Source organism: Phyllostomus hastatus, unplaced genomic scaffold, assembly GCF_019186645.2.
Source record: "Phyllostomus hastatus isolate PE091 unplaced genomic scaffold, TTU_PhHast_1.1 phas_scaffold_345, whole genome shotgun sequence".
NCBI lineage: Eukaryota > Metazoa > Chordata > Mammalia > Chiroptera > Phyllostomidae > Phyllostomus > Phyllostomus hastatus.
Window position 1 is genome coordinate 9,712,728 of NW_025334024.1, and position 27,280 is coordinate 9,740,007.

The 27,280-nt window shown below is 46.1% G+C and overlaps 1 protein-coding gene across 4 annotated transcripts in view; it reads right to left on the reverse strand.

Moving 5' to 3' along the window:
* Positions 1 to 26,212, reverse strand: part of WWOX (WW domain containing oxidoreductase) — an 898,695-nt gene extending 872,483 nt beyond the window's left edge. For 2 of the 4 annotated variants that reach the window (XM_045818498.1, XM_045818499.1), the window contains exons 1-4: positions 25,727 to 26,212; positions 19,624 to 19,688; positions 18,678 to 18,735; positions 16,863 to 17,041 (exon numbers count right to left, since the gene is read on the reverse strand). In XM_045818498.1, the coding sequence (XP_045674454.1) occupies positions 16,863 to 17,041; positions 18,678 to 18,735; positions 19,624 to 19,688; positions 25,727 to 25,833 (409 nt within the window). In that variant the 5' untranslated portion in view covers positions 25,834 to 26,212. The remainder of the gene's footprint in view (positions 1 to 16,862; positions 17,042 to 18,677; positions 18,736 to 19,623; positions 19,689 to 25,726) is intronic. The other 2 variants (XM_045818497.1, XM_045818500.1) reach the window with 2 other exon arrangements.
* Positions 26,213 to 27,280: the final 1,068 nt, after the last annotated feature.

A 27,280-nucleotide genomic window follows, 5' to 3' on the forward strand; every position in this document is an offset into this window, starting at 1 on the left:
AATTCCAATCACAAAGGTGAATTTTCTATTCCAGAGATCTCGAAAGTCTCATCAATGCACACATGCTGATATGCCCAACTCCTAAAAGAATTTAGATTATGTAGAAATGAAATCAGACATAGAGGATACAAATGTCATTTTCCTTTACATTATCTTTTGGGGGTCAGTTTTACTGAAAGCTTTTTTTTTCAGTAATACTTTCATTCTCATTATTCTCTTAACCTACTGATAATTGAAATATTTCACAGGGGGGAAAGCCTCATTTAGATCAAGGTCATGGATAGAAGAAAGAAACCTCAGTGCATGGAACAGAAGAATTTCCTTTCACCAAATGTACAGAAATCAGCAAAGCTGGCCTCTAACATCTGGTCACAATGAACAAAACTTCCTTTATGGGGATAACAATTTGAACGACTACAGTTAAAAATCTACATTCTCCCCACTGCACTTCCCTCTTTGATGCTTCTAAAAGACACTCGAGCACTATTTCAGACGTCCATTTTTAAGGAATCTAAAGGCTATCCTCCTCAGAAAGAAGGCTTCCCCACACCTGGTCAACCGCAGTGAAGTTGGCAGCGTTGTATTCTGAACATTAAAAGTCACGTTGCACGTTTCAAACGCTGCCCTGTACTTGCTACTGCTCTGCTGGGCGAGTAACTATTTCCGAGTTGCTGCACCCCCGCGGATGAGTCTCTCTCCAGCCCCGGAGGGGAAGCGCGAGGGTGGAGTCTGCACCCTCTGTTTCTCAGTCCGCCACTTCTTCATTCACAGAGCACCGTGGAGCCCAGCTTGTCTCTGCGGCAGCGTCTGCACGCTGACAGCCCGTGCGGGGAGATCTTCTCTCTCTGTGCATCGCTTCCGCCCTGTTCCTTTCTCTCCACGCCACCAGCACTGTGTGTGACCAGACACTTCTTCTTGCTCCAGTTCAATGCTTTCTTCTGGATTTCTTCTCTTACACCCGCCTCCAGAGAGATCACTGCATGGCAATACTATAAATATTCTCACACTCTCCTGCTTCTTTTCACATCTACCACTAAGAAAAAAATATGATCAAGCTTTCTGAAACCGAAGTTATCCTCTTAACAACAAGGAAAATATGCCCTGCTATTAATTACAAACAGCACCTAAATCATCAGAACCTTAGCCAAATGGTGTGAATTTTTAACTCGGCATAAGCAGAACATTACAACAGTGGAGTGCTTTATTTTCTCAAAAAGTGAGCAACTGCCAAATTCTTCCACGAGCTTAAATACCGTAATGACAGATACTGATGTACAGAAAGATTAAAGTTAAAATATGAAACTAAACAGAGAGTGAAGATGTGAGCCAGAGATGTGCTTTGAAGAACAGAAGTAACGAAAAAGAATACTCTCATGCCGGTTGTTGTGATGAAAAAAAAAAAAGGTTAAAGGAAACCAAAGAAAGAGGGTTTAATGGTTCCCAAAAGACCTGGAGAATAAGTCTAATTTGGCAGGCACTGAAACTACAGTGCACACAGGAAGTCGTCTTTGCAGTGCCCATACTATTTGTTAGTGCAATGCCCAGCATTTACAATGTGGCTAAATTTCTAAAGAAGGACTTCTGATAGCTACCCAGAAGCGCCGTCCTTAATAGCTGTTACTTTTCTAACATAGGCTGTAAAACAAAGCTGTCCTGCCAGCGTGCGGGCTCTGAGATCCAAGACTAATGTCTGTGCAAACAGTCAAGTCCACACTAACAGTGTTTGCTGCTTCTTGTACGTCACAAGAGTGCGTTCTCCCCACCGGCACGAAAACACACAAACACACAGCCACATGGCGTGAAGCCACTCTTGGTGAGAACAGTCAAGGAACGTTTAAGAAAACACGGATGGCTCCCCAGTACCTGTGCAAAACCCATGAGGTCTGTGAGGAGGAGAGAAGCACCCTACTGACTGTGCACATGGAATCACTCGTTTGCACACATGGTGACCCTGCAGTGTCTGGTGCCATCCCTGCTCAGCTCAGACTTACTGGCATATTCCCCCTGCCCCAAAAGCTCGCGTCTCCAGGACCGGCCTCCTGTGACCCGCAGACTCCAGGTGTCAGCGGCTCAGTCTTTATACACATTTAAAGCTGCCAGCATTTGTCCTCCAGGGGTTATTTGGAAATTATTTCAGTTTCAGGTATTTCTCTGTGGACAGTTTAAACCAAGCACATCATATAAGTTTTTCTTTTTTTTTAAGTACCCTTTGAAAAGTTAAATTCTTCAATGAAAACAGGACTGAGCTTTGTAATAACTGAAATGTGAACTCTAGAAGCCACTCCTTACAGACTACACGTGCCACATCCGAAAATCTCAAAATTCTGAAATTTAGCTTTGAAATGTTACACGACAGGTAATAAAAAAAATTTGCTTGGATTTCGTAGATCCAAATATTATCCAAAAATGTGAATACTTTCCCTGCAGCTCAACAGAATGGAAAAATCTGAAGTTTAAGCTACAATTCTCTACCTCATGTTCAAGTACTGTGCTTTGCAGCTGCCACCCCATTTGAGGGGGCTGGGAAATGGAGTGGAGCAAAGAAGAATTATGGCAATTATAAAATCTCGCTGGTACACATTCTCAGACTAACAACCAGCATCAGCAGAGCTCAGCTCACCGTCAGCAGCATGAGGAGCAGAGGGCTGGAGCTCCAGGGCTGAGGCAGAAGTCGGAGCAAAGCGTAGAGAGATGCTGGCCATAGGAAAGCCCGCCAGAACCGTAAAAGAAATCTGTCGACGGGGGGCGGAGTGGGGGCAAGCACGCCACTCAAACTAACCACTAATTTTTATCACACACTATCTGAACAGTGAAGCATGAACATCAAAAGGCACAGCATAAGCTTTAAAGGAATCGTAATACAGCTGTGTGCGTATTACCACAAGGCAAGCAATGGAACTGTGATTAATATAAATTAGAGAATCCATGCATTGTTCTTCAAGCGATGGCGACCTTCGCTCACCCTGCACCAACTGCAGGTTCTGCCTTCCTTTACAGTTACTCAGAAGATGCGTACATGCGCATGAACCTGAAGAAGTCTTCACGTGAGACTTAAAGAAACATCATTTGAGATTTTTTTTTTAAAAGTTCTCTTTAATTTCCAAGAACATATTTGGTGGTTCATTTGTAGACAGCTTCTCAATAATAAGGGGAAAGGGCTTTTAAATGCAAATAAAAATCACAGAAGCAGTAAGAACTACTCAGAGGCATACATGTATATAAGGAAGTGTGTGGTTTAAAAAATACATTATACTGTAAGGAACATACATTCAAATGCTCTCTGGAAGCCCAGGGATCAAGTCACTGGTATTGTGGTCAGTGTGACTCCCTAAGGGAGGAGACACTGTCTGCTTCTAACCCTGAGACGTGGCCCATAGAAACTCAGTGGTCATTAGACGTTTGCAGTGAGTGACCGAGAAAAGAATGTGTCTGCGGATGTGAGCCAGCCATCCGCGCTCTCTGCACAGCCCTCACTGCACACCCTGAACAGGGCTCTAGACTCAAGTCTGCAAAGGACCAGGCAGGTAATATGACCAGCGGGGAAACAGCCTGCAGGGGGCAGCATGGCTCAGGCTCCCTGCAGTTCCGCTGGTTGGACTCAGGGACCCAGTGTTCCCAGCTCTTCCTGACTTTTCAAGAGTCAGAAGTTAAGACGACTTTTAAGTGAGATATCCTGATTCTAACATGTTGGCAAGTAATCTAACTCAAAACAAAAAAAAACACGACAGGCCATTTTTTTGTGGACCAAACTAACCGCGTGGGGGCCAGACCAAGGTGACAAACCGTGGCTTCCCTCAGCCCTGCCTGGGTGGCTCTGCTCGTGGCCCAAGGGCCCCCACCTGGAGGAAGGAGCAAGTATGAAAATAACGCCCCCCCCTTTATCACTCTCGCCTGACACCACGGCACTCAGCAGCCAGCCAGCAAATGTTCTGGCTGCATACATACTACCCACTCCGGACAAACTCTGCCTGCAGGAAAGGAGGCATCAGAGGGCTGCTCCCACACACAGAACACAAAACCAGACTTTCTCTAGACAAAATCACCCAGCCCAAAGAAGCAGGTAGGGAGGGATGGAAGAACCAGTAGAGTGTGGATGGAAGCCTCTGAGGCTAATGTTAAAGGAGTTCTTGGAGGCAATCCATCACATTCTGTGTTCGGTTGAAGACTGGTCCCCAAATGAGGCCCACATCCCTATCCCTGGCACCCGTGAGGGTTACCTCACATGGCGAAAAGGACTTTGCAGACATGATTAAGGCGCAGGTCTTGAGATGGGGAGGTTACCTTGGTTTACCCAGGTAGGCCCTCCCTGTATGCACACAGGGACCTCACGAGGGTGATTTGACTACACAAGAGAAGGCGGGGTGATGGTGAAAGCAGGAGGTGGCACGGCGCACTTGGAAGGTGAAGGGAAGGACCATAACCCAGGGAACACGGCTGGGCACTGGCAGCTTTGAAAATGGCAAGGAGGCAGGTTCTCCCCTGGGGCCTCCAGGAGGAACCAGCCTGGCTGACACGCCGGCCTCAGCCCTGTGAGACTGGTTTTGGACTTCTGTCCTGTATGAAATGAGTCAATCTGTGCCATCTTCATAATGATAACATGTAAGAAACATGCAAAAGCTAGGTGTGTGTGTGTGCACTCAGGCACGTTCAACAGCTCCAGGATAACGACATGCAAACACTGCTGGTTCCCTCTAGAAAGTCCCTCCCTGGTCCGGGCAAGAGGCAGCAATGCCAGGAGAAACACTGGGCAAGCGGCAACGGCAACATCTGGTAGGAAAAGGGCCCTCATGCCAGAGACTGACAGCTCTCAAGCCAGCCTTTCAGGCCGAAAGGCTGGTAACCGTTGCCAAAAACCTGCCTCTGCTCCCTGACTGAGATGTTTCCCCGCACGGGTCTGTCACAGCGCTCTCTACCTTGTCAAACACTCAATCTGGTAACTGTACATGAGCTTAGAATGGAAACTTCCTTTGCTAACAGATAAAGTTGTGATGGTTTTTTTTTTCCTGTAATGCCAATTTGGAATGCAATGATGATCTCTGGGCTGATAGGAGCTTCTCCAGCCCGGCTGCTGAATTCAGAAGCCACAGCGGCCCTACTGGACAACACAGCCAGGCAGTGACGCTGAGGGCAGGCAGCAGCCCTTACAGTGAAAGATGCAACAAGTTTTGAGATTTCACCCATACAGCCATGGGCAGCTGACACAGCAGAGTCCTTACATTTGAGAGAGATTGACTATTTTCATTCTTTCGTGTGATCCCCTGGAAAAAGGGAGGATCCAAAGTCAAGATGTTGCTGTAACTTTGGTGTCATCTATGCAAACAGGCACTGGGCCCACTCTTCCCGCTCACACCTGTAGGGGCCCGGCCTTGAAAGCAGAAGTAAGGGCTTGCCCAGTGGAAACCTAAGGACCCTGGGAAGAAATGGATCGTCCAAGAACCGACTGTTCCACCTATGAAACCTCAACAGAACTACCCCCTGCGGCCGTGTCTGCCTCCAGAGTTTTCTGCTCCTGAGTATCTGGCTAGAGTCACAGCTGGCCCACTCTGGGTGGAACAGCATCTACCACATCTGTGTCGCTGTCATCGCCGAATCCACAGCCTCTAGCACAAGCAGGTACTTGACGTCTGGGCAGCTTTCTAAATCCTACAGAAGGTGCCTTCTGAACCCTCGCAGCATATCCTAACCAAAAATATCTAGAGACCCTACTTCACTCTGTCCGTTAAGGAATTAAACGGCTGTCTTCCTCTCCGTCCTCTTCCTTCTGCAGGACTCTTCTCTCTGACAACGGTCAGGTGATTCTCCCCCAGCTGCGGGCCATCAGGCAGTGCTCTCCCCCGGGATGCATCTGCACGTTGTGATTGAGCATCCTTACAAAATAGTGCAGAAATTATTATTCTCTTGATTTTACGAGTCACTTAACTATTTTGAGCCTTACAGTAAGGACTTGCCTTAGATCACATGAATTAATGACAATCTCTCTCATAGGCCAGTCTTTGGCCTAAAAAATCCCAGTAGTCTCCAACAAAGCTCAGCCCACCACTTTAAGTGCTGCTACAATTCTACTCAAACACTGACGGTCCTCGGTGTGATCAAGGAAATGGGACAGCAAAGTGGGACGTGGACACTCAACACGCCAGGCAGTCCTACAAAGCATCACAAACTCCAGGGGACATGTGCCCTGACGCCCAGACTGCGTAGTGAAGGTGTCACTGGGACGCACTCACTTCAGATGTCACAGGCCTCCTTCCTCGCTTCACCCAAGTGTAACGTCTCTCTCTTCTTGCTTGACTGCAACAAAATTAACCTTGTCTTTTTTTTTCTTTCCATTCTTTTTTTTTCCTGCATGAAGCTACATCTAACCTCCAACAACAACAAAAAAAAAAGTCTAAAATGTTTCCTTTCATACTAAAGGCCTATCAATGCCTAAAACAGTTATTTAGAAAGGTCATTTTAGGACAGACTCCCAGATACTATGGCAGCCTTTTGAGGATCCAAGAAGCAGGAAGCTAGAAAAAATATGAAACTAATTTCAGTAACTGGATAGCCTGGACTCCATCCCTAACATGACTACAATTTATTAAGTGCCTGCAAAGTTGAGCAGACGATTCCCTGGGCCCTCTGGGGTTCCCATCTTTGCAAAGGAGAAACATCATCCAGGTTTCACAGACGTGAAACAGGAGTTCAGAGAAGGAAATTAACTTGCCCCAAGTCACTCGGATGGGACGCGGTTAGGCCCAGTTTCAAAACTGGGTCACGCCCGCTTCTCCAGTCAGTACTCCTTCTCCTGCACCCGGCTGCCTCGCCAGACAGACACTCACTACCTATCAAGCTCCCCCTGACTGTCAGCAGAGCTATTTTCGGCAGTGGTACCATTTCACCACGCGGAAGCTGGGCTCATCGAATGAGAGAGTGCGTGGAGAGGCTCTGAGAGTTGTTACTGTCACGAATAGAAGACAGGGGTGGGGAGTGGGGGAGGAATCTGCAAAACCCAAAGAACCAAAGGGCGCCTATCCTGTTATCTTGGGACTCAACCACCGTTGTAAGCTGACCAACTCCGTGTTTTCTGGGGTGCTCCTGCCTGAAATGTGGGTGTTAAGCAGCAGTGCCCACGACGTGAGGTGTACCTGGTATGACAGATGAGACATTTGCTTCAAAGGTTTTAGTGAGGCGGACTGGGAAGGTAGGCCCACTTTTCTCATAGATTTCCTCTTGAGCACAAGATTGAAAATGTACTTAAAGTATTAGACACTTTGAGATAAATTAACTTCTAAGAGAAAGGAACATTTCGAAAATTAAATTATACTACATGAATCAAGCAATCAATTAGCAATCAATACATAGCCAATAGTTATGCATGGAAGATGAAAAGGCAATTCATAAAAGAGTAAATACAAATGGAGGAACGTATGAAGAGATGATCAATCTTACTAACAATCAAGGACACGGAAATTAAAGTGATACTTTTCTAAAAACCTTAATTGCCAAGGTTGGCGAGGATGCAGGGCATTCGATTGGTATGAGCCTCCGGGGGTGTGGTTTGACAAAACCAGTCCAGGTGTTAAGGTTAAAACAAATGCCCTGATTCAGTGATCTCACCTCCAGAAAATAAAAGTACAGAAAAGTCACAGATAGGTAACAACATTTAATTACAAAATGATCATCTCTACTCTCCAGTTAACAAAAGTCTGAAATCCGCCCAAATGCGCTGCAGTAAAAGACAGCACAATCTAATAAAACACCACACAACCACGTGAGACATTGTGGGATATTCAACAGCAGGCAAAGATGCTCCTGAACCACAGTGAAGTAGAAAAATCAGGAAAGAAAGGAAGGGAAAAAATGCTTAAAGTCATGTATGCTAAATGTTAAGTATTTCTGGCTTGTGGGTGTTTCTTATTAGCATTTATTTTTCTTTTTACTTATGGGCATTTTTAAAGTTCCCATAAGGAAATCATGTTTTATAACAATAACAAATAATTTTAAATTAATGAGAAAGCATGTAAAGCTAACACAGCCTCACACCTGGCACAGACATGAACTTGAACTTGACAAATGCCAGCTCCTGTTCTGCTGTAGTTCTTCCCGAGTAGCCGATTTTACAGAAACGCCGCAGGGGAGCCGTGGAGAGAAAGTGTCAGGGTACTAACTCATCTGCCCGGGCGCTCCACACAGACGCCACGCCCAGTGCACAGCCTGGCACAGAGCGGGCTTGCATTGGTGTTAAAATACATTTGTTGACTGCAGACAGACTGCGGGTGCTGCTTGGGAAGAGCCTGATCAGGGCTGTGCACTACCCCTCAGAACAAGAAGGCAACAAGGAGAGTGGAGAAGGCCCCAGACACAGCATCAGAAGTTCTCTGCTCTAGATCCACAGGCACCCGCCGCTCAGAGCTGTGTGATCTCAGACAAGTTACTTTACCTCTCTGTGCTTTCATTCTGACCCTGTTTCAAGACAGCTGCGAGCACTGTGATGAGAATTAAACACGACACACACAGAACCTTTATATATCCTAAAGAGCTATTTATATAAGACAATCTTACAGTGATCAATAAATATAAATTATTCCAGAATTAAGCACATTTTAGAGGTAGGATTGATAATAAAAAAAAATATTTTATTAGTTTTAACTTGTTTCCATACAACTACACAAGAAACTTCCTTGGTTCTGATTTTGTTCCTCTGTGTATGAGATAATTTGTTAATGTGTAAGGCCTAGCTCCGTCCACCTGACTAGTCACACCCCTTCCCCCGACCCAGTGAGAAATAACAAAACACTGGAATGAGTTTCTTCCCCCATGCCATCTCTCACACATGAACTACCCTGCTTGTGTGCTCACTCACACGCTCGCTCTCCCCCCGCCCACCCCCTGCCCGTCATGCACACAAGTGAGATGTCCCGTCCAAGCCTAGGGACGAAACCTCGATTTGCTCTCAGACAGCACAGTCTGAACTCGGCTTCTTCTAACGAGGGGGATCCCGAACACCAAGCAGCACAGCCTGGGAAGCAAACACCTCACAGATTTGAAACAATTAGATTCAAACCATGTCACACAACTCATTCCAAGGAGGACACTTTCTATTTACCTCATTTATCTAGGCTTTTGTAGATCAGGGCTGGCACTTTGTGAAATGGAGTGTTATTGAGACAAAGGAAGATAATAAATTTAGGCAAGAAGCTCGGGCTTTTGGAATTTGCTTTTGATCAATCTCCCAGAGTCTTAATTTAAGAGCCCTTTACGAAAAGTCCCTCCTATTGACCCTCAAATGTTATTCTGGAAAAGGTTCAGGACTCACGTACTGAAGAGTTTGTGTAAATGCTTCAGAAAGTGCAAGAAAGGACAAGGGCCGTGTCACACTAAATAAGTGGCTTTCAACTGCCAGCATATCTTTTATTGTAAGATCTGTAATAATTCCCAGAATAGCCATCTAGCTTTAACAATTTTTATTTAATAAACAACAAACATATCGGTATATGAATGACCAAAATATCTCACTCTGGTGAAATACAGGGTCCGGCACAAATAACACCCTGTTTTATTACAAAACCATAAGCAGGTAATTCTGTAACGTAACAATGTGACACTCAAGCACACCGTATGACATTCTAGGCGACACATTCGAACTGCCGTCCACCCCATGCGAGACACGCACTCGCTCCGCCCACCGCGCTCGGCAGCGCCACGGCCCCCAGACCCTGCAGGGCTGCGGGGCTACAAACACACTCCCGGGGTTGCAGGCCCTTTCACTTTCAAAAGGGAAAAAGGAAGCTGCTGAGAAAAAGAATAATGTAAATCTATGTAATATGGTACAGTGTATTCATTTTGTTCCCATTTAAAATCTGAAAATAAACAGTTTTATAAAGCCAAAAAAATGTTTTCTTTTCTGGGCCAAATTTCTGTTTGAGGACTGAAGCATTCAATTAATGTATTGCCTCAAACTTTAGTGATGGAGCCAAAATAAAAATTACCCTCCTTAAGATCTTGTATGTGTAGAGTACTATTTGCTTCATATTAAGTATTTGATTTAATGTGGCCTCTCTTATTCTAAGAAAAATACACTAAGCCGTAAAGGACACGTTTTCTTCTAATCCAAGAACATATCATTAATAAACAATCTAATTATAATGAATTATATAATACTGGATAAGGCTAGGACGGCAGGGGCAGGGAAACCTTATATTCTTAGAAAAAGTATAAGATCACCAAAGCATTCTAAATGAACCTTAAACAGAGGCATTAGTATTTAAATATTACAATTTCCACTTAGAAAAAAATCACATTATTGATAGGCCAGCACGCTGAAACCAACAATGTCATGAAAACACATGCCCCCGTATAATTTGGCAGAACAGGCCGCTCCCTGAACACAATAGACCTTTTCATTAAATAGATCTCTTCATCCTTGGCATTTTATGCAAAGAAAGGGGGGAGGAGGAGAAAAAGAAACAAACATGACACTAGTAACAGTCTTCAGTTTGAATTCTTTCACCAAGAAGTACAAGACCTAAAAGATATGTTAGAAAAGTAAAAGGCATTATTTAACAAAAATGAAAGCAAGACCGCCTGGAGAGGAGGAAAACTGTACTCAAAGGACTGCTTTTGTGTAACTGTACCAAAGGGCAACAGAGCCCTCTAGTGGGCAAAAGATATATAAAGACATGAAGACAGCTCTTCCCAGTTAACTTACAAGAAAATGGAACCCCCTCTTTCCGGACAATTACTACAACTATGTCACTATGTCACTATGGTACATACAAGCAAATGTCAAAATTTTTAAGCTGGATATTAATTAAGATAATTTTCAAATTTCAAACCTTATAAAACGTAATCTCAATCAGGGTGGAAATCATATTTTTAAATATTCTTTTTAAATTATGACTTTGAACTACTTTGTCACTGAAGGGGAACTTGTATAACCCTCATCTGTTACACTGGCACTAAGACAAGTAAATTAAAGCCTAAACTCACATGCACGTACGAAATTCAACTGATCTCATGAAACACAAAACTTCAGTTAAGATCAGGTATGTTACTTATACATTATTCTATGTATTATTTATTAATATTTTTAACCAAGTTTGTATGTGTGACTGCCAGTTTATGAGAGGAGGCTTGTTAGAATATTTCAGTTGGTGTCTTCCTTTAGAAATGTATGTAGCTTCTCAGATACTCTGACCGTGTTATTTCCATGCATATTCAACGTCTAAGAACATTAAACATAAAATGGTTGCTTTGCTCATAAGACACTAATTCTCAATTTTTATGTACCATCATCATTCAAAGACTTCTTCCAAGATTGTCAAAAATCTCAACACTAACTCAGAATAAAATAACATCAAAATTATTTTACTTGTAATAAACAGATATATTTTAGCATGTAAGTGATTACAAATGTTTTTAATTTAAAATGGGAGTTTAAACTATGAAAATGTTACATTATTTCAGAAATGTTTCCTCTACTTAATGAGCACCAGGTTCTTAACAAGTAGATAAATGCCAAGGCCCCCTAGCGGAAGTCCTGCTTGCTGACACTTGGAAAGGAAACTGTGCCCAGGCACCCGAGGGCCCCAAGCACACGGCCCCGTCCGACCACGGCCTCACCACGGAAACGACTGTGAGCCAGCTCGCAGCCTCAGAGTCCTGGGGTCTCTGGAACAACTGGAAACAAAGTCAATGGCCTGACTTGGGCTGGGAGGCAAAAACCCAGCAGCACTCAGTGTGAAAAAAGGAACAGAACTGAAGGGGTAAGGAAACTGGTCCAGTGCATAAATGTGAAGCGTGTACTTAAAAATCTTAAGAGCACACGAAGAAAAGTAAGTTCCTCATATGACTACGGAACTGGTAGGATCGATAGCAGGTATGAATTCATCATGGTGATGGTTTGCAGGATAAAAGATGACGGCAGCCCCACTTCAGGCTGTACGTGCAGCACGTGGTTTAGGAACAAGACCCTGAGCTTTTAACAAACGGGTTCTCTAGGCCAGAACAATCCACTGTGACACTGTACTGTGATGCCATTTTGGCGTTCCTGCACGAAAGCCTGGTACCCTCACTGAACAAACTCAGGGGTGACTTTGCTAGCTTGCGTATGGACGTTTCACCTCTCAAAATATATAAGTTTTGATAATTAAGAGTATGTGTATATATACATATATACGTATATAAACATATTATGTGTATATATATATATATGTGTGTGTGTGTGTGTGTATGCAGATACACACACACACACATATTAGATTCCCTGCAATAAACCTTAGGTAGGTGATTACAGAACATAAATAGAAAACGTGTCAGTCCTAAAATACGCGTTACTGGTATGTACACCAAAGTGCCCAACTTATATTTGTTTGGGGTGGGGGGCAAGGGAAAGTTCTGTTTTTGTTAATGGATCCTCTGGCTCAAGAACCAAAACCAGCCCAGGCTATTTTAAATTTAAAGTCATTCCGTCTGATGCAGCCTGTTATGAAGGTTCAGAAGGTGAAAGAAACTCTTCACCCTGACTAAACTCTGAGAGGGATTTAAAAATCAGATTTTTCACACTGCTGATTTGAGATTGGCAGTTAAGGAGAGAGTTTTATCATCATTACCAATGAACACTGGGCTGAAAATATCTAATTTGCCCATAATTAATAGTGTTAAAAGGGATGTCTGACAAAACCTGGATTTTGTGCCTCGAACTCGATTGTGATAACTCTATCTGCTCACTGACCCCACCCCCCACCCCCCCACCATATCCCAGCTGAGGAGGAGCAGTGAGCGGGGCCAGCGCTGTCCCACACTTAGGCATCCACTTAACCCCTCAGGAGAAGGGCCCTGCTTTTGATGAGCACACGTCAGCCCTCAGATCCAAGAGGGCGGCATTTTATACTGAACTATTTATTTGCAGAGTCAAATTAGCGGGACTGACAGGCTGTGTCTAGAAAAGAAGCTCTAGGATCTTCCACAATGAAAACTTTCCCAGCCTAGAAAATCCTCTCCCCTGAGACCCTGCAATCAGGTCTGTATTTAATGATCACCATGTTGAAGCCATTTCCATTCATCTGTGCCAAGTCGGAGTCACCCAGCCCCTAACCCCGGAGCCGTGAAACACCTGCCCCGTGCTGCTCAGCGCTGCGGTGAGCGCCGACAGCAGTGACTTCCTCCCTTGCCTCTACTGGGTGGCAGTCGGGACTGTGGGCTTCCAGGCCTCTTGGTCTAGCAGAAGCTTTAGGTGAAGAGATGACTTCCCCCTGGATACTGAGATGCTGATCTCCACACACAGAGGTCCACAAGCTACAGCTTTCAATCTACAAAGGTCTTCGGGTTCAGAGTGCTGGTTAAACAAAGGTCAAGGAGAGAAGAGTGTTAGTTTTTGAGGAGGAAACATCCTAATGCTAGCAGCTCCCTAAATAGGGGAGGGGGGAAACAGAGTCAAGGCAAGGGGTGCAGGATACTGGAGGGATGTCCTGAGCAATTACGTATGATGTGTTGACACAATCTTCCTGTGGCCTGGGGGCATCCAGTCTATCCAAAGTTTACCTATACTGTGTCAGATTTAGACAATGTTGGGTGATCTTCCTTTGGAAGGAATTAGATCATCTATCTAGTGCAGGGCCTGGCAAACTTTTTCTGGGAAGAGCCAGACAGTAAATATTTCAAGCTTTGCAGGCATATGGTCTCTGCCACGATTACTAATCTCTGTGAGTAACATGAAAACAGCCACAGACAAACCTGGAAGTGAGGGGGCATGGCTGTGTCCACAGTTTGCTGACCCCCAATCCAGACAGTTAAATCCAGTCAACAGTCACACCTGGCTACAAACTCCAAGTGTAAAAGCAAAGATTTCACAAACTCATAGCGCTTCACTCTGACAGTCCCTCAGTTCTTCTGTCTTCCAGGATCACCCTGATCTTTTTGAGTTGAATTAACCAGGAGTCCCTCCAATTGCCTCAGTAAAACCAAATATCAAAAATTCAAAATAGTAATCTGCATCACTTATAGCTGGGGGTGAAGACAAGACAAAATCTGCTTTGAGGCCACTTCAGAGGTGGCAGTGTCCCAGTACAAGCCAAAGTTCCTCGAGGAGAGGCGACCCTCTTGCCACCTGATCACCCCTGTCCGAGAGAGAGAGAGAGGGAGAGAGGGAGAGAGGGAGAGAGGGAGAGAGGGAGAGAGAGAGAATGCCTCAGCAACAGCAATTCTGACAAAGCAGAGCCTTGCGGGGAATGTTTTAAAAGTCACTGGAAACACCAAACTTGTAGATCACCCTTTGAGAAGAAAATTAGGTCACCTATGTCCTCAGTCACAGAGTCCCACTGGGAAAACACATGAACACATGCTGGTGTGTTTCGGCCCAGCCGTGGCGCCCCCGAGAGCAGACGCTCAGGAGGCTCCGGCCGGATGGCTGGGACACAGAAACAGTCTCCCGGAGCGGCAGCAGCAGGACCGGGAGCACCACCACCACTGAGGCTCTGATGGAAAATGACTCCTGAGCACCCACAAGTCTTGAAAATGAAGACGCCCAATTCACTCTGCATTCGGCTATTTTATTTGAAATGGGCAAAAATAAAGTGGCGACAGCAATTTATAAATCGGCATATTTCACAGTGCAGTAGGAGGAACTTTATCTAGCAGTGACAGCCCGCAGGGGCGAGGACACTCTCTGAGGCAGCCACGCGGGACACACAAGCTGGCTCCGCTTCCACAAAGAGCCACATGCCGTCTGCGGTCCCTTTCCTGTGAGCCTGCCACCACCACTGCTGCAGGATCAGAGTCATTTGTCACAATTTGATTGCCTGGGATGCTCAGCACTGTATTACTTCAAAAATTGAGATAAAAATCGTCAGCACTCACCTGGATTTACGCTTCTCAAGGGTGGAGAGGAGGAAGGGGCGAGGCGGCAGTGCCTCGGACAGTTTCTGCGGGGGGGGTCTGAGCTGGGGAATGGCGGGGGTATCTGAACAGAAAGCGCCGGCCTCCCTAAGACCTTGCCCGACATCTCTCATCCTGAGCGTTACAATTTGCCACCATGTCTGTCTGGACCACAGATACCCACTTGCAGTGTCCACAGAATGGACTGTGGACATCCAGAAAGGAAAGTCTTCCAGGGGGCGGGGAACCGTGAAGAGGCGCAGAACGTAGGGCTTTCCTCAAAGAGGGTTGAGGTCCGTTCTGATCAACAACCCATTTATCCTCGATGCTTCAGCACCTCCTCCTCCTCCTCTTCCTCCTCCATCATGAGTAAATATCCAGCTCAACACAGCCCTTCATCTGAGCCAACTCTGTCAGTCCAAGATTACAGTGTCTTACGCCTGATGCTGCAGGTCCCTGACGGAGCAATAGCCACATCCTGAGGTCTGTTATCTAACGCCAGATGGAGCGAAGTGCACACACTCACCCAGAAAATCAGCAGTATAGCACGTATCTCAGTGAAAGGGAAACAGTCTAGCCAGAAGATTCAGGGAATGAAATGTTTTAGTCAATTTTCTGGTTAACTAAGTGTTAAATAAAAAGAGATATTTTATTTAAGTCCTAAGACCTTATTTTTTCTTAATTATTCTACACTGTATTGATTGGTCAACACCCTCATGTAACAGCAGCCGATGCCATGAACACAACATATTTTTTCTTGGATGACCGAGGATCTGGCCATTATTTTTAATGCAGTGTCATAAGGGTTGATTATCAATGATGACTATATAAAATTCACCCCAAAAACAAGTTCGGAAAAGTGGGCTGAACATATTCTGAGCCCAAGTTGAGGTCTTAGACTTGATTTGAAATAAACCTCTTTCAATTAAAAAAAAAACCAACAACACACAACTCTATTGTTGCTTCCTTGCCTTCACGGACAGGCGCAGTCAGAAGTCCTGCCCGGGGACTGCAGCCCATCAGGTTGTGCACCCTGCACAACAGTTAACCAACCCTCTGCACACACTCCCACCCCTTTGCTGGGGCTGCTGATGCTGGGAATGCTAAGGAGGTTCGAGGGGTTACTGAAAACGAAGACAGGACGGAAAAAGTGCAGGATGGGCGCAAAGGGGTGTGAAAGAGAAGGCCAACCAGGGAGAGGCACAGGGGTGGGGGGTGCTGGGAGTGGTCAAAGGGCAGAGAGGATGTGCCAGAAGACAGCTGAATACAGCCCCATTTTTTGTTTCTATAAATTAGGAGGCATGGCCTCACTCCAAGCAGCTGGTTCTCACAGGTGCAGATGCTGATGCAAGTGGACACGACAAAGGATGAGTAAAACCCTACAGGGAGTCACTGTGCAAGCGTCTGCTCTGCCACTTCTTTAGCAGCCCGTGATGCTAAGGGATGAACACCCTCTGAAGCCCCCTGCCTCATGACGGTCGCCGTGGTCAGACCCTAGCAATTAAGAGGGTTAATTCAGAGGTTAAGGCAAGGACTAATTTTCCGACATAAAAAGAAATAAGATCCTGCACCCAAAGGAAAATGATATTCTCAGTGGCCAACTGAAACCTGCAGTAACCTTTGTTCCAAAATCATGATACCTTGTTATTCCCAACATCCCCTTACCAATCCATTTCGGCTTCAATAACCTAAGTAACTGGCCTGTGTCCATGCCCCACACAGACCAGGTCGGAACCTCTCAGATGGAAGACTGCTGTCTCTAACCCTCAAAGACCAAAATAGCCATGATCTTGTGCTGAGTGTTCAGCTTTTAGAGAATTCAAGGTCAGCCCTACACAGCCTTACATGACAACACTGGGATTTTTAAGAGAGCAGGACTTTAATTAAATGATAGCCGAAAGGGCTATAAATACATTTTTCCATTGGAGAATTGCTGTATAAGATTTCATCAGTAATAATAATAATAATAATAATAATAATATAATAATAACTGTAAGTTAATGGCCTACCTATTCCTGAATTAGCTCCAGTAACCATGACTACTTTGCCAGTGAAATCCCGGCCCTGGAGTATTTCCATGGCTGTGGTACTACCATCGTATCTCTGTCTGTTGGTTGGCTTTGTAGGGTTATCATCCACAGTAAATGCCAATCTTGGGTCCAAGTAGGTAGTTCTCTTATTTATGTGGCTGCAAAGAAAAGGAGAAAGCAGTGAACCCACAGCAGTGAACAGAGGTATTTATAAATGTAAGATAATGTTATCGTTTAGGCTAGGCAGACCCCATTTTTCACGTGCTAAAAAGGCTTATACTTAAGCCCGGAGAGACTTGAAGCCCAATTAGACTATCTTCTGGCCTCAAGAAGGATTACATTTCTGCCTGGAAAGATAGTCATCTCCTCCATTCCTTCGGGGCTGCCCACGAACTGCGCGGTAACACAGCAAGCAGTGCCGCGTACCCGTAGACCTCCAAGGAGACAGGAGCTTGTCTGTTTGTGTTTTTAAATTCACGGTAAGTGTGGCTGTAAGATCTGTCAGTCACTCTATGCAGTAGGTTTCCACTAAATCCCTTGGCCCTGTGCAAGGACCTATGAAGACTGGAAGAAATGTAGAAAACTCAAAATGTAAGTGTTAACAGTAAATACAAAACCGACAACCACTGAATTTCTAAAGATCTTCTTTTGAAGACTGAATTCATATCTCCTACTAACACTCTCACGTTGATTTAGAGTTAGCGTGAATCTTGTAGAAACAATGTTAAAATATATGGAGACACGTGAATTAATTAGTTACCCTTATGTAACAGTACTTACTACATTTTAAATTCTTGGGATTTGAGATAAAGACCTCAAAATATCTTAAAAACTATTAAGAACTTCCAGAAAGAAAGAGATGAGGTTTCACGATTTGTAATGTGTATGTGTGTGTAAAATTATATATAGTTTTAAATCTATACTCATCATCCTATAAATACTAAGGCCCGAGAATAACCCAACTTCCATTTTAATTATAGCCATAGCTGCCAGATAAGCATTTCTGCTCCGAAGTTGCACACAGACGGCAGAGCAGAGCTGTGCAGGAGCCGGCTCGCCCTGGCTGCAAGAGCCCGGGGTGCACATTTCTTCCTGGCTCCTCGGCGACTTCACCTTGGAGCCTGAAATAGGCTGTGGTGAAAGCACTTACACCGTGGGAACAAATCCGTGGAAGCTTTCTTTAGGCATCTGCCCGCACACCACGCCCGCAGGCTCAGGGAGGCGGATGACCAGCCAGGTTGGCCAGGGACCAGGGACGGCCTGCCTCCCTTGGGGCCCTGTGGGGGCTGGACGAGCTAATACTACAGGTATAAGGCGACTAGACTCATGTCTGCATCACGCGATGTGCTAGACAGGTGGTTACTACTGTTACCGGAATTTACTCTAAAAAGAGTTTTACAAACAAGGATGCTGAAAACATTGCTTATAATTACAGCTGCCCAATAATAGAAATTTAATATCAATATCCACTTCCTCTACAAAACAATACTCTATAGCTATGAAAGGCCTTCTTGAAAAATATATAAGGATATGAGAAAATGCTCACAAAGACATTTTGTGGAAAAAAATAGGCAACTGAACAGTTCACACAGTATATTCCCATCTTTTTTTTAAGAAAGTATGTATATGTAAAACACTGATAAATAAATGCAAAAATTCTTAAAAGTAATTACTCCCATTAAGATTACAGTCATGCAACACGTCATAGTTTTATACAGTCACTGTATATCACTTCTTTAATGGAAAATGCTAAAAAGTACAGTGGCTGAGCGCAGTTTCCATGTGCACACTTACTCGACAAAATACACTTGTCCGTTCTCATCAGTTTCTTGCTCCCATCCGTAGGGCAAATCTGAAAGACAAGAAGGACCGACAGGTCTGCAGGAGGCAGGGGTGGGGTGGACTGAAGCAGGGTTCCGCAGGTCGGAGAGGGTGCCACGCCCTTCCAGCCTCGCCCCCCGCAGCCCATCCCAGCAGACCCACAGCCAGTGCTCTGCCCCGCTGACACAAGTGTCCCAGCGGCAGCTGCAAAGGGCCCATTATCCCAGCTGCCCGCCACAGTTCTGTCTCTTGCTCAGAAATAAAACTGTTTCATTCTTCATCATTCTTAAACTCTCCACTCAGCTTCAGCTCCTGCTTCTGATGAAAACCTCAATGGTGGCTCCAATCAGTATGAATTCTCCCTTGAATGAATTCACAGAATGTGTCTTTACCAACACCATGTGTACGCTGACTTGCGATGCCTCTTACACGATATTATGGAGCAGTTCCATTTTTTCCCACAGGTACATACTGTCCCTTGAACTAGACCTGCATACACTCCTATTCTGCAGGTGACTCACTTCTTCAAAAGCACCCGTAAGTCGTGGTGATCCTGACGGAATCCCATCAGACACTGATGTGGTTAATTCCACGACAGGAACCAAGAACGAGCTCACAGTGCAGCTGCAGGAAAATCTAATGAACCGTGAGTCAAAGGCCTCTATTATCTGTATAATTTTTCTATTTAAGACCTGTAAGAAGTCATCCTCACTACCCCACCTCCAGGCCTCATCGCCACCCTCTGCCAAACCCCACGAGCCCCTCAGAGTGACAGCCTGGCTCCTCGATGGCACCTGATATATTAGAAGTCCTCCCCAGGATGACACGGCGACCTGCCACCTCTCTGCTGGTGTACTTATCTTATCTAATTAATGTTTTACGTATAAGGTGTTTTGCTTTATGACCACAAAATACAAACCTCCTGCTATTCGTTTTCTTTTTCCAGTTTTCGGATGTTCCCATTGAGTCTTCTCCTCAGTGTGACTATTTAAAAAAAAATTTCACAAAACAACAATGAGTAAAAGTTATACTTCTAAACATTAATCCATTAAATTTTTTCTCTCCCAAATAATACCCTCTCAAGAGTAGTGAAAAGCCAGACATTCAGAAAGTAGTAGAACATAAATGGTAACTGTTTGCATCAGGTCAAATTCCCTTGATTCGAAGGAGAAGCAATCTGTGAAAATCTAAAAGCCTGCCTTCACGCTCTGGCCAGGGCAGGGGGAGCAGGGTGGAGTAGAAAGACCACAACCTCAGCTGTGGGTCAACTTTAGGAACCTATCTCAATGACTCATAATATCTAGAGGGCCCTGACTGGTGTGGCTCAGAGGGTTGGGCGCTGTCCCGAGGTTCGATTCCTAGTCAGGGCACATGCCTGGGTTGTCCGCCAGGTCCCCAGGTGGGGGTGTGCGAGAGGCAACCGATCGATGTTTCTGTCATATATCAATGTTTCCCTCCTTACCCCCTCTCTAAAAATAAATAAATAAAAATCTTTTTAAAACAACCTAGAGCAGTGTTTTGTTTTAGATTTGTTTTAGTTTTATTCCAGGATAGATTGACCAACTTCAGTCTAATTCACAATGCTGATATTTACGTATCACTTAGATATAACTATAATCTTCTTAAATGTTTATTGTTTCCACAGATATACTTTCAAAGTGTGTTTTTAACTACTGATCCCTAACTGCTCCAGAGAGGCCATTAAGAATGCAGGAAGACAGCCCCGTGGGTGGCCTAGCTGTGTGCCTTTGGTCAAGTTACTCAGCTCAGAGCCTCGACTTCCTCATCCGCAACATGGAAATAACCCTCGTACTGGTTTCAGGGGAACATTATGAGGACACTGTATACAGAGGTTTGAACACGGTACCTGGCGTATAAGAAGCCCTCAAAAGTGCTGGCTATTATTTTGAACAAATAAAATGCATAAACTCTTCTGATTTGTGTGTCAAATGTAGCATTTCATCTCAGAAGAGCACACAAAGTTATAATTAAAATCATAAGCCAATAACAGACTGGAGACATCTGTCAACAGGTGAGAAAGGATCAAGAAAAACATAAAATTACTTAATCTGGGAAACAGCCAGATGTTTGAAGAATCATTCAAAGGGGAGGGAGGATTTCCTAAAAGTTCACATACCCAACCAAAGTAGAAAATATTGAATCACTGACATCTAGATGATAAAATTGGAATATTTCTTCCCTATCAATTATTTTGAAGAGAATAAATGTGGAGAGCATAAACTTGCTGTAAAATTTTACAAGTTGAAAGCAAGGTTTTTTCCAGGAGCTGCTGACTCCTGGCCCGTCTGTAAACCCCCACCCCGTGACCAGTGCAGGGGCAGCATGGACAAGGATGCAGAAGGCAGGAGACCGAGCCCCTGTACTGCCTGCGCTCAGTTAGCTGGTCTCCTGGCCACAGAGCATAGCCAGGGGACGCTGTGCCTGTGGCAGCCACTGCTGACTGATTAAACTGTCGCACAAGCGAAGGGTATCAGTAGCAAGGACCACCTCCCACTTGTACTGACCACCATCGAAACCAACTTGCACAAAGGAAGCCCTGACTCCTTAAGAAGACTTGCTGATGCGACTCCTGCTCGCGCAGACTGAGGGAACAGCAGTCAGATAGATCAAACAAGCGGCAATATAAAACCCTCCCGCCCTTGGCTTTGCCAGGCCTCACGGGTCTTCAGGCAAATGCTGAGCTGTGGTCACATTTTCCTTTGTCTGACATCAAAAGTGGCTGTCATCCCACAGACACACGTCAAATGAGCTCGGAACCCAGCTCCAAAACACCCGCTCTCAAGAATCCGCCAAGTGACACCCAAAATGCAATGCGGACACTCTGCAGCAGGTGTGTGCTGAGTGCAGGTCACCCCAGGCCTGCGCCCCATGCGCGCTCTGACACCAGCCCCGCGCCTGGGGCGCAATGTACGCACGTGGAATGAACACGTGCTTTCCCAGGAAGCCGAAACACTCACTCAGAACATTGTTTCCCATCTGGAAAAATGCCTTTAAAAATAAAAATAAAATATTAAAAAACACTGTCGTGCCACATCCTTCACTGGGACTGGAAACGCCTAAGCCAGGGTCTCCTTCACTCACATTCCAGCCACGTGGGTCTTCGCAGTGGGGCCATCCGGTGCATTGCGGGGTCATCAGCAGCTTCCCTGGTCTCCCCCCACTAGAGGCCGGTATGCCGCCCCCTGTAGTTGGGCAACAGAAGGTGTCTCTGGACACTGCCAACCATCCCCTGCAGTGCACAGTGACCCTGCAGGAGGACCCCGGCCCTAACTGAGGCAAAGAGAGTGTAGTTTGGGTGTGTGGACTCCGGAGCCTGATGCCCACGTTTTCCCGCTCTCCCACTCACCAACCACACGCCCTTGAAGGCTGTTTAACCTCCCTGTGCCTCAGTTTCCCCATCAGTAAAAATGAGGATAATAGCACCCACTCCTTGGGGTTAAAGAGAACTGAAAGAGTTAATAGGTGAAGAACTAAGAACCATGCCTTTCACAAAAGTATTATTTTAAATTAATAGTTACATATAAAAATTAATTAAAAGGTGTTCCTTTTAACAGTGACCTAAAATGACTTTTTAATGAACAGAAAATTACGACACATGTCCCCAAAGTGTCATCTTATTCTCCCTTAAGTAGAAGCCCTCTTTTATTTTTTCCGTTTCTTTCAGTAAGCTTTTTGTCATTTAAAAAGATAATTAAGAGTGATCTTAATTTAAGCCAAAGGGATCAAAATTAAATTCACAGCACATTATATGCATTTCATTTTTGAGTATGCTTTTCTAAGTTGCTGGGTTTTGTTTTTTTTTACTTTTGTCAGCGTAGTTTCTTTTAACTGGGAGACCCAGAGCCACCTGTGAGGAGAGCTGGCCCTGGGACAAGGGACCCGTCTCCCCACAGGGCCAGGCCAGTCGGCCCTCTGGCTGCCCGGAGGGCTTCAGAAGAAAAGGGAGACTGGGTGGCCCATCGGGGAGGCCCAGGTGACTACAGCAACAGCCCTCAAGATCTCATCTGCTGTCCCCCTCTCCTGGTTCGGGCAGCAGTACGGGAGAAAGGCCCATCAGCTCTCCCTGGTGACAGGTCTGCCCTCAATGGCAGAGAAGCATCCTCTCCTTGGAAGCCTAGACTGGTGTCCTGGGACATAGGACATATGTGCTTTGAGGCCTGTGGGTGCACCGTGGGGCAGGTGGGGAGCACAGGAGCCCACAGAGCTCACACAAGAGAAGAGGACAAGGCTAAAGGGGGCTCCACCAGAGCCCAGGCTCCCCTAAAGCCGTGGCCCCTGTCCTTGGGCACAGCCCTGCTGTGATGGGAGGAAGACAATCTGGAAACAGGAACTACTCAAAGGGCTGTCTTCTGACAGCCCATTTGTGAAGGTTCCCAAACCCCAAGAGAAAGACAAGTGACACATCCAGAGTTGGAGGTGGAAAGAAGGGCCAGAATGCTTGCAGGTCAGAAGAGATCAAGGGGACTAATGGGAATCCAGGATTAGGATTGGTCAGGGGCATCCTTCAGCCCTGAGAGCCAAAGAACAGAGGACTAGAGGTAGGAACCTCTCAGCTAGAAACCAGCCAAGCCCTGTCACCACAGTCAGTGTAAACACAGGGGGCAGACAGGCCAGATGAAGACCTATGACAATGGTGGAGGCTGGAGGGTGCCTTTTCAGAGAACGTGTATGTGTCATTGAGTCCCCTGGCCATGGACTCCCTGAAAGCTCTCAGAGTAACTGGCTGGCATGTGCAGATGTTACTTCGTGCAAGAAAAGCCCCAAGTCCAGACTCTGGATGACATGTAGGAAGGAAGCAGTGGGGCAGGCCGCCCAACACAGGAAAAGGTGCAGGGGAAAAGGCAGGGGGCAAGACAGGGGTGAACACATGCTAGGGAGCCTGCAGACCCACCACCAGGCCTCAGGCAAACCTGAGGGGAGGCCAGGAAGCCCCTGCAGTAAGTGGCCACCACAAGGACAGGCCCCACACAGAGGAGCAGAGGAAGGGCCCCAGAAGCAGGAAGGGGGCTGTGTGCCTCTTTCATTCCCAGGACACCGCCTCCCCGCAGAAGCCCATGGTGAACCTTCACTAGATGAATTGATTCACTCCTTCCGCGCACTGGGGATGCAGAGGTGAACAAGAAAAACCCCTGTCCTCAAGAAATTTATAGTCTAGGCAGGGAGACAGAGCAATGAGGGACCAGTAGGAATAAGATTAGATAACCATAGACAACACTAAGTACCAGCACACAGATGACAAGGTGCAGGGAGGGGTGCAGGGGTGGGATAAAAAGGGAAGGTCTCATGGGCAGTGCATTTAAGCCCAGCTCTGAAGGATGAAAGGGCCCTTCAGGAAAAGGCAGAGGGACACCAAGTGCCCATCCGGGAGCTGCCTGGAGCCCTGCAACAGTCTAATTAATGACCCCTTGCTGCTAGAATTGTTCCCTCAGCTCTCCAGAGCAGAAATCATCTTTCTAAAGACACAAACCCGACATCACTCCCAGGCTCCAGTCCTTCAGTGGCCCTGGGTCCTGGACGGCAGAGTCCCAGCTCCTCCACGAGACACAGAAGGGCCTCCATAAGCTAGGTCATCCCTCCTCCACCTGGATCTTCAAGTTCCTGCATCACCAGAGAGGCCATGAGGAGCCTCTGTTTTGATTCCTCTACCTGGACTGCCCTCCTGCCCCCACCTGCCCACTTCTGGTGCCCTAAGGCACAGCTCAGGTGCCAACTCTACCTGATCACCTCGCCTGAGCTGTGAAGTGACCCAGTAGAGTTGCTGGACAGACTGCTGCTCACTACATGCACTGCACCAGGACTCCCTCACTGGGTCACTCTGCCCTGAGAGACTGGGCACTCATTAAGGGTGACAACTGGATCTCCTTTATCTCAGTATAACCAGGGCCCAGCAAAGAGCCTGGCACATGAGAAAGATCCCAGTGTCCTGAATGAATGAACTCAGCAAGGTCTTATTTTGCTGTTGCTCTTTCTACCAAGCCACCAAAGACAGCGGTGGTTCACAGCCTTGGGTAGACTGGAATTACCTGGGAAGAGTTTGCAACAAACCAATGGGGAGGAGGGGCAAACCAGTTAAATAAGAATATCTGGAACCAAGGAAAAGATACTTCTTAGGTTTATTAAATGTTGCAAAATCACTGCTTTACATCCATGTTTCTCAAAGCCAAGTTATAACCTGAATCAACTGGAAAGCTTAACAAATGCAGATTTCCCACATTAGGTGACTGCTATGTGGCGTCTGTGAAAGCCTGAAACCTGTGCTTTCAAAAGTCCCTGGGTGATTCTGATATCAGGCCTAAGGAAGTGCAGAGACAGCAGGAAGCACCGTTTATTAAGCCTAGAGTACCTATCAACCTGAGCTAAGTGCTTTATGTACACTGCTGAACTAAAACGCTCATATAAACCTATTTGACAGATTAGAAAACTGGGGCTCAGAGTCCTTTCAATGGCACTAGGTCACACAGTAAGTGTAGGAAGAAAGGGTCTGCTAGTGTTTCTAAAACTTTCCCAGAAACTATAATGAATAGCTATAGAATATGTACACACACATATGCATACAAATATACATAGCTATATTAGGACATCTAATGAAAATACAAACTCCTAGGTCCCCTCCCCAGAACCCCTAAAAGGTGGCTGGGTATCTGCATTTTTTTTTTCCTCTTCTTTGGAGGAGGAAGGGATAAGGTTGGTGTGCCATCATTGCACTGTGCAGCGCTGCCTTCTGAGCAGTAGAGGGCGTGCCTGACCGCTGCCAGGTGACCAAGGCTGGACACAGGCCCAGTGAGGAGACCGGTCCCTCCTCGGGACCCAGGAAGCTCTTTAACATCACTGCCACTTCACCCGCCCTCTCCAAGCTGGAACACGGGCCCGCGCCGCGCCCCGCCCCGCGCAGGTGGCGTTCGAGAGCAGTGCAGTGTCCCGGGCACGAGAGGCCGTCAGTTCCAGGTGCGTCCCACTCCAGGTGTGTCCCAGGCCCGGCGGTCCCCCTGCGGCCCTCTTACTTGGCATAGTAAACCCAGCCGTCCTTGGTGGTTCTCTGCTCCCAGCCCAGGGGCAGCTCGTCCTCGCTGTCCGTGTCGTCCAGGCCCGCATAGCGCAGCGCTGCCATGCCAGAAGAAGAGGCGCTGGGTCGCTACCTCAGTTAACCGCCCGCTGCCGGGTCTCGCGCCCCGGCACTCACTCCCGCTTCCACAGAGCACCGCGCGCTCCCAGCCCGAAACCGCTCGCGCCTGCGTACTACGTCTCCCAGAGCAACTCAATCGACTCGGTAGCTGTAATCCAGTTTCCGCAGTTTCGCTGCTAGCGTAAAAGGGGCGGGGCCTGAGAACGGCGGTGAAAGAGCCGAGGAGATGGCACTGCCGCTTGGCTGGAAGTAAGATCTGGTGACGTTTTATGACCGTGAAGGTGGCTCTGATCTTCATTATCCTCCTGGCTGCAGAGAGGGAAGGTTAACATCCAGGTGCAGCCCAGGACCGCCCCCGTTGCTGGGCGACCCGTAACACGTCAACATTATTCTGACCAATCCTGAAGGACCTTTTGCAAATGGGCATCTTGGGAAACGTAGTCCAGGCCCCGCCAGACTAGCCGAGCAAGAAGGCTGTGTGGGTTCTGATATGCTGGGCTCTAACCTGCTCTTCCTTCAGGACATTATAAAGAGTGAACATTTCCTGCTCGGAAAGCTTCTAGAGCCCTCCATCACCCAGGCTGATTCACAAACTTTTTTGAGCATGAAACAAATGTTAGAACATTTGGAGATGGTTAAAAATTCAAATTCACTCACCTGAGTAACCAGTCTTGGCAGAAGTCACTTACAGCCACATCTTGGGTCTGTTGATAACAAAGGGCTAACACTTAATTATTTATTTACCTGCATATGCCTGACTAAACTGGCAGAGCATATTTTATGCTTCTTTCTCTCACTAGTACTGCCTAAACCAACAAGTTATTAAATGAAGTGAATGAACAATGAATAGATGAATGTGATTCATTAGGTTTGGCCCTCTACAAATCAACCTAGTTTGAAACAAAATTCCACATTTACAGAGTGGATGCTGTGAAGTCCTCTTGAAGTACCTACAAGTACCCTATAATATCCTGTGTCAAAAACCAGAAGCGTATCTTACTCTTTTCTTCCTTGGAACTTGCTCCACAGCTCCGCATTACAGAGAAATCTACTGACTGATTTCCCTGTGCTAGGTCTCAGAAGAATGCAAGCCTCCTTCAAAAGAAGTACATATTTTAAAGGTGGGGAGCAAGAGGCAGTGTTGCTTTTTGTTTTCCCCAAGTCCTGAAACTGATATTATTTGCGATTCTTGCTCTGCGTGCTCTTTAGGGGAGAGACTCACTTTACTTTGAAAAACCATAAGCTAACTTAGTTTGTTTTGACCTATGGCTGACCTATTAAAATGAAAGTATGTTTTCATTTTAATAGGTCAGCCATCCCCTCTCAGACCTATGGAAAATCACTCTTTCCAAATCCATGTGCATTTAAATAAGCTACTCTTCTCCTGCTCTTCTCTTCACCTCAGTTTAACCCCTCACTCCTGTCACCCAAG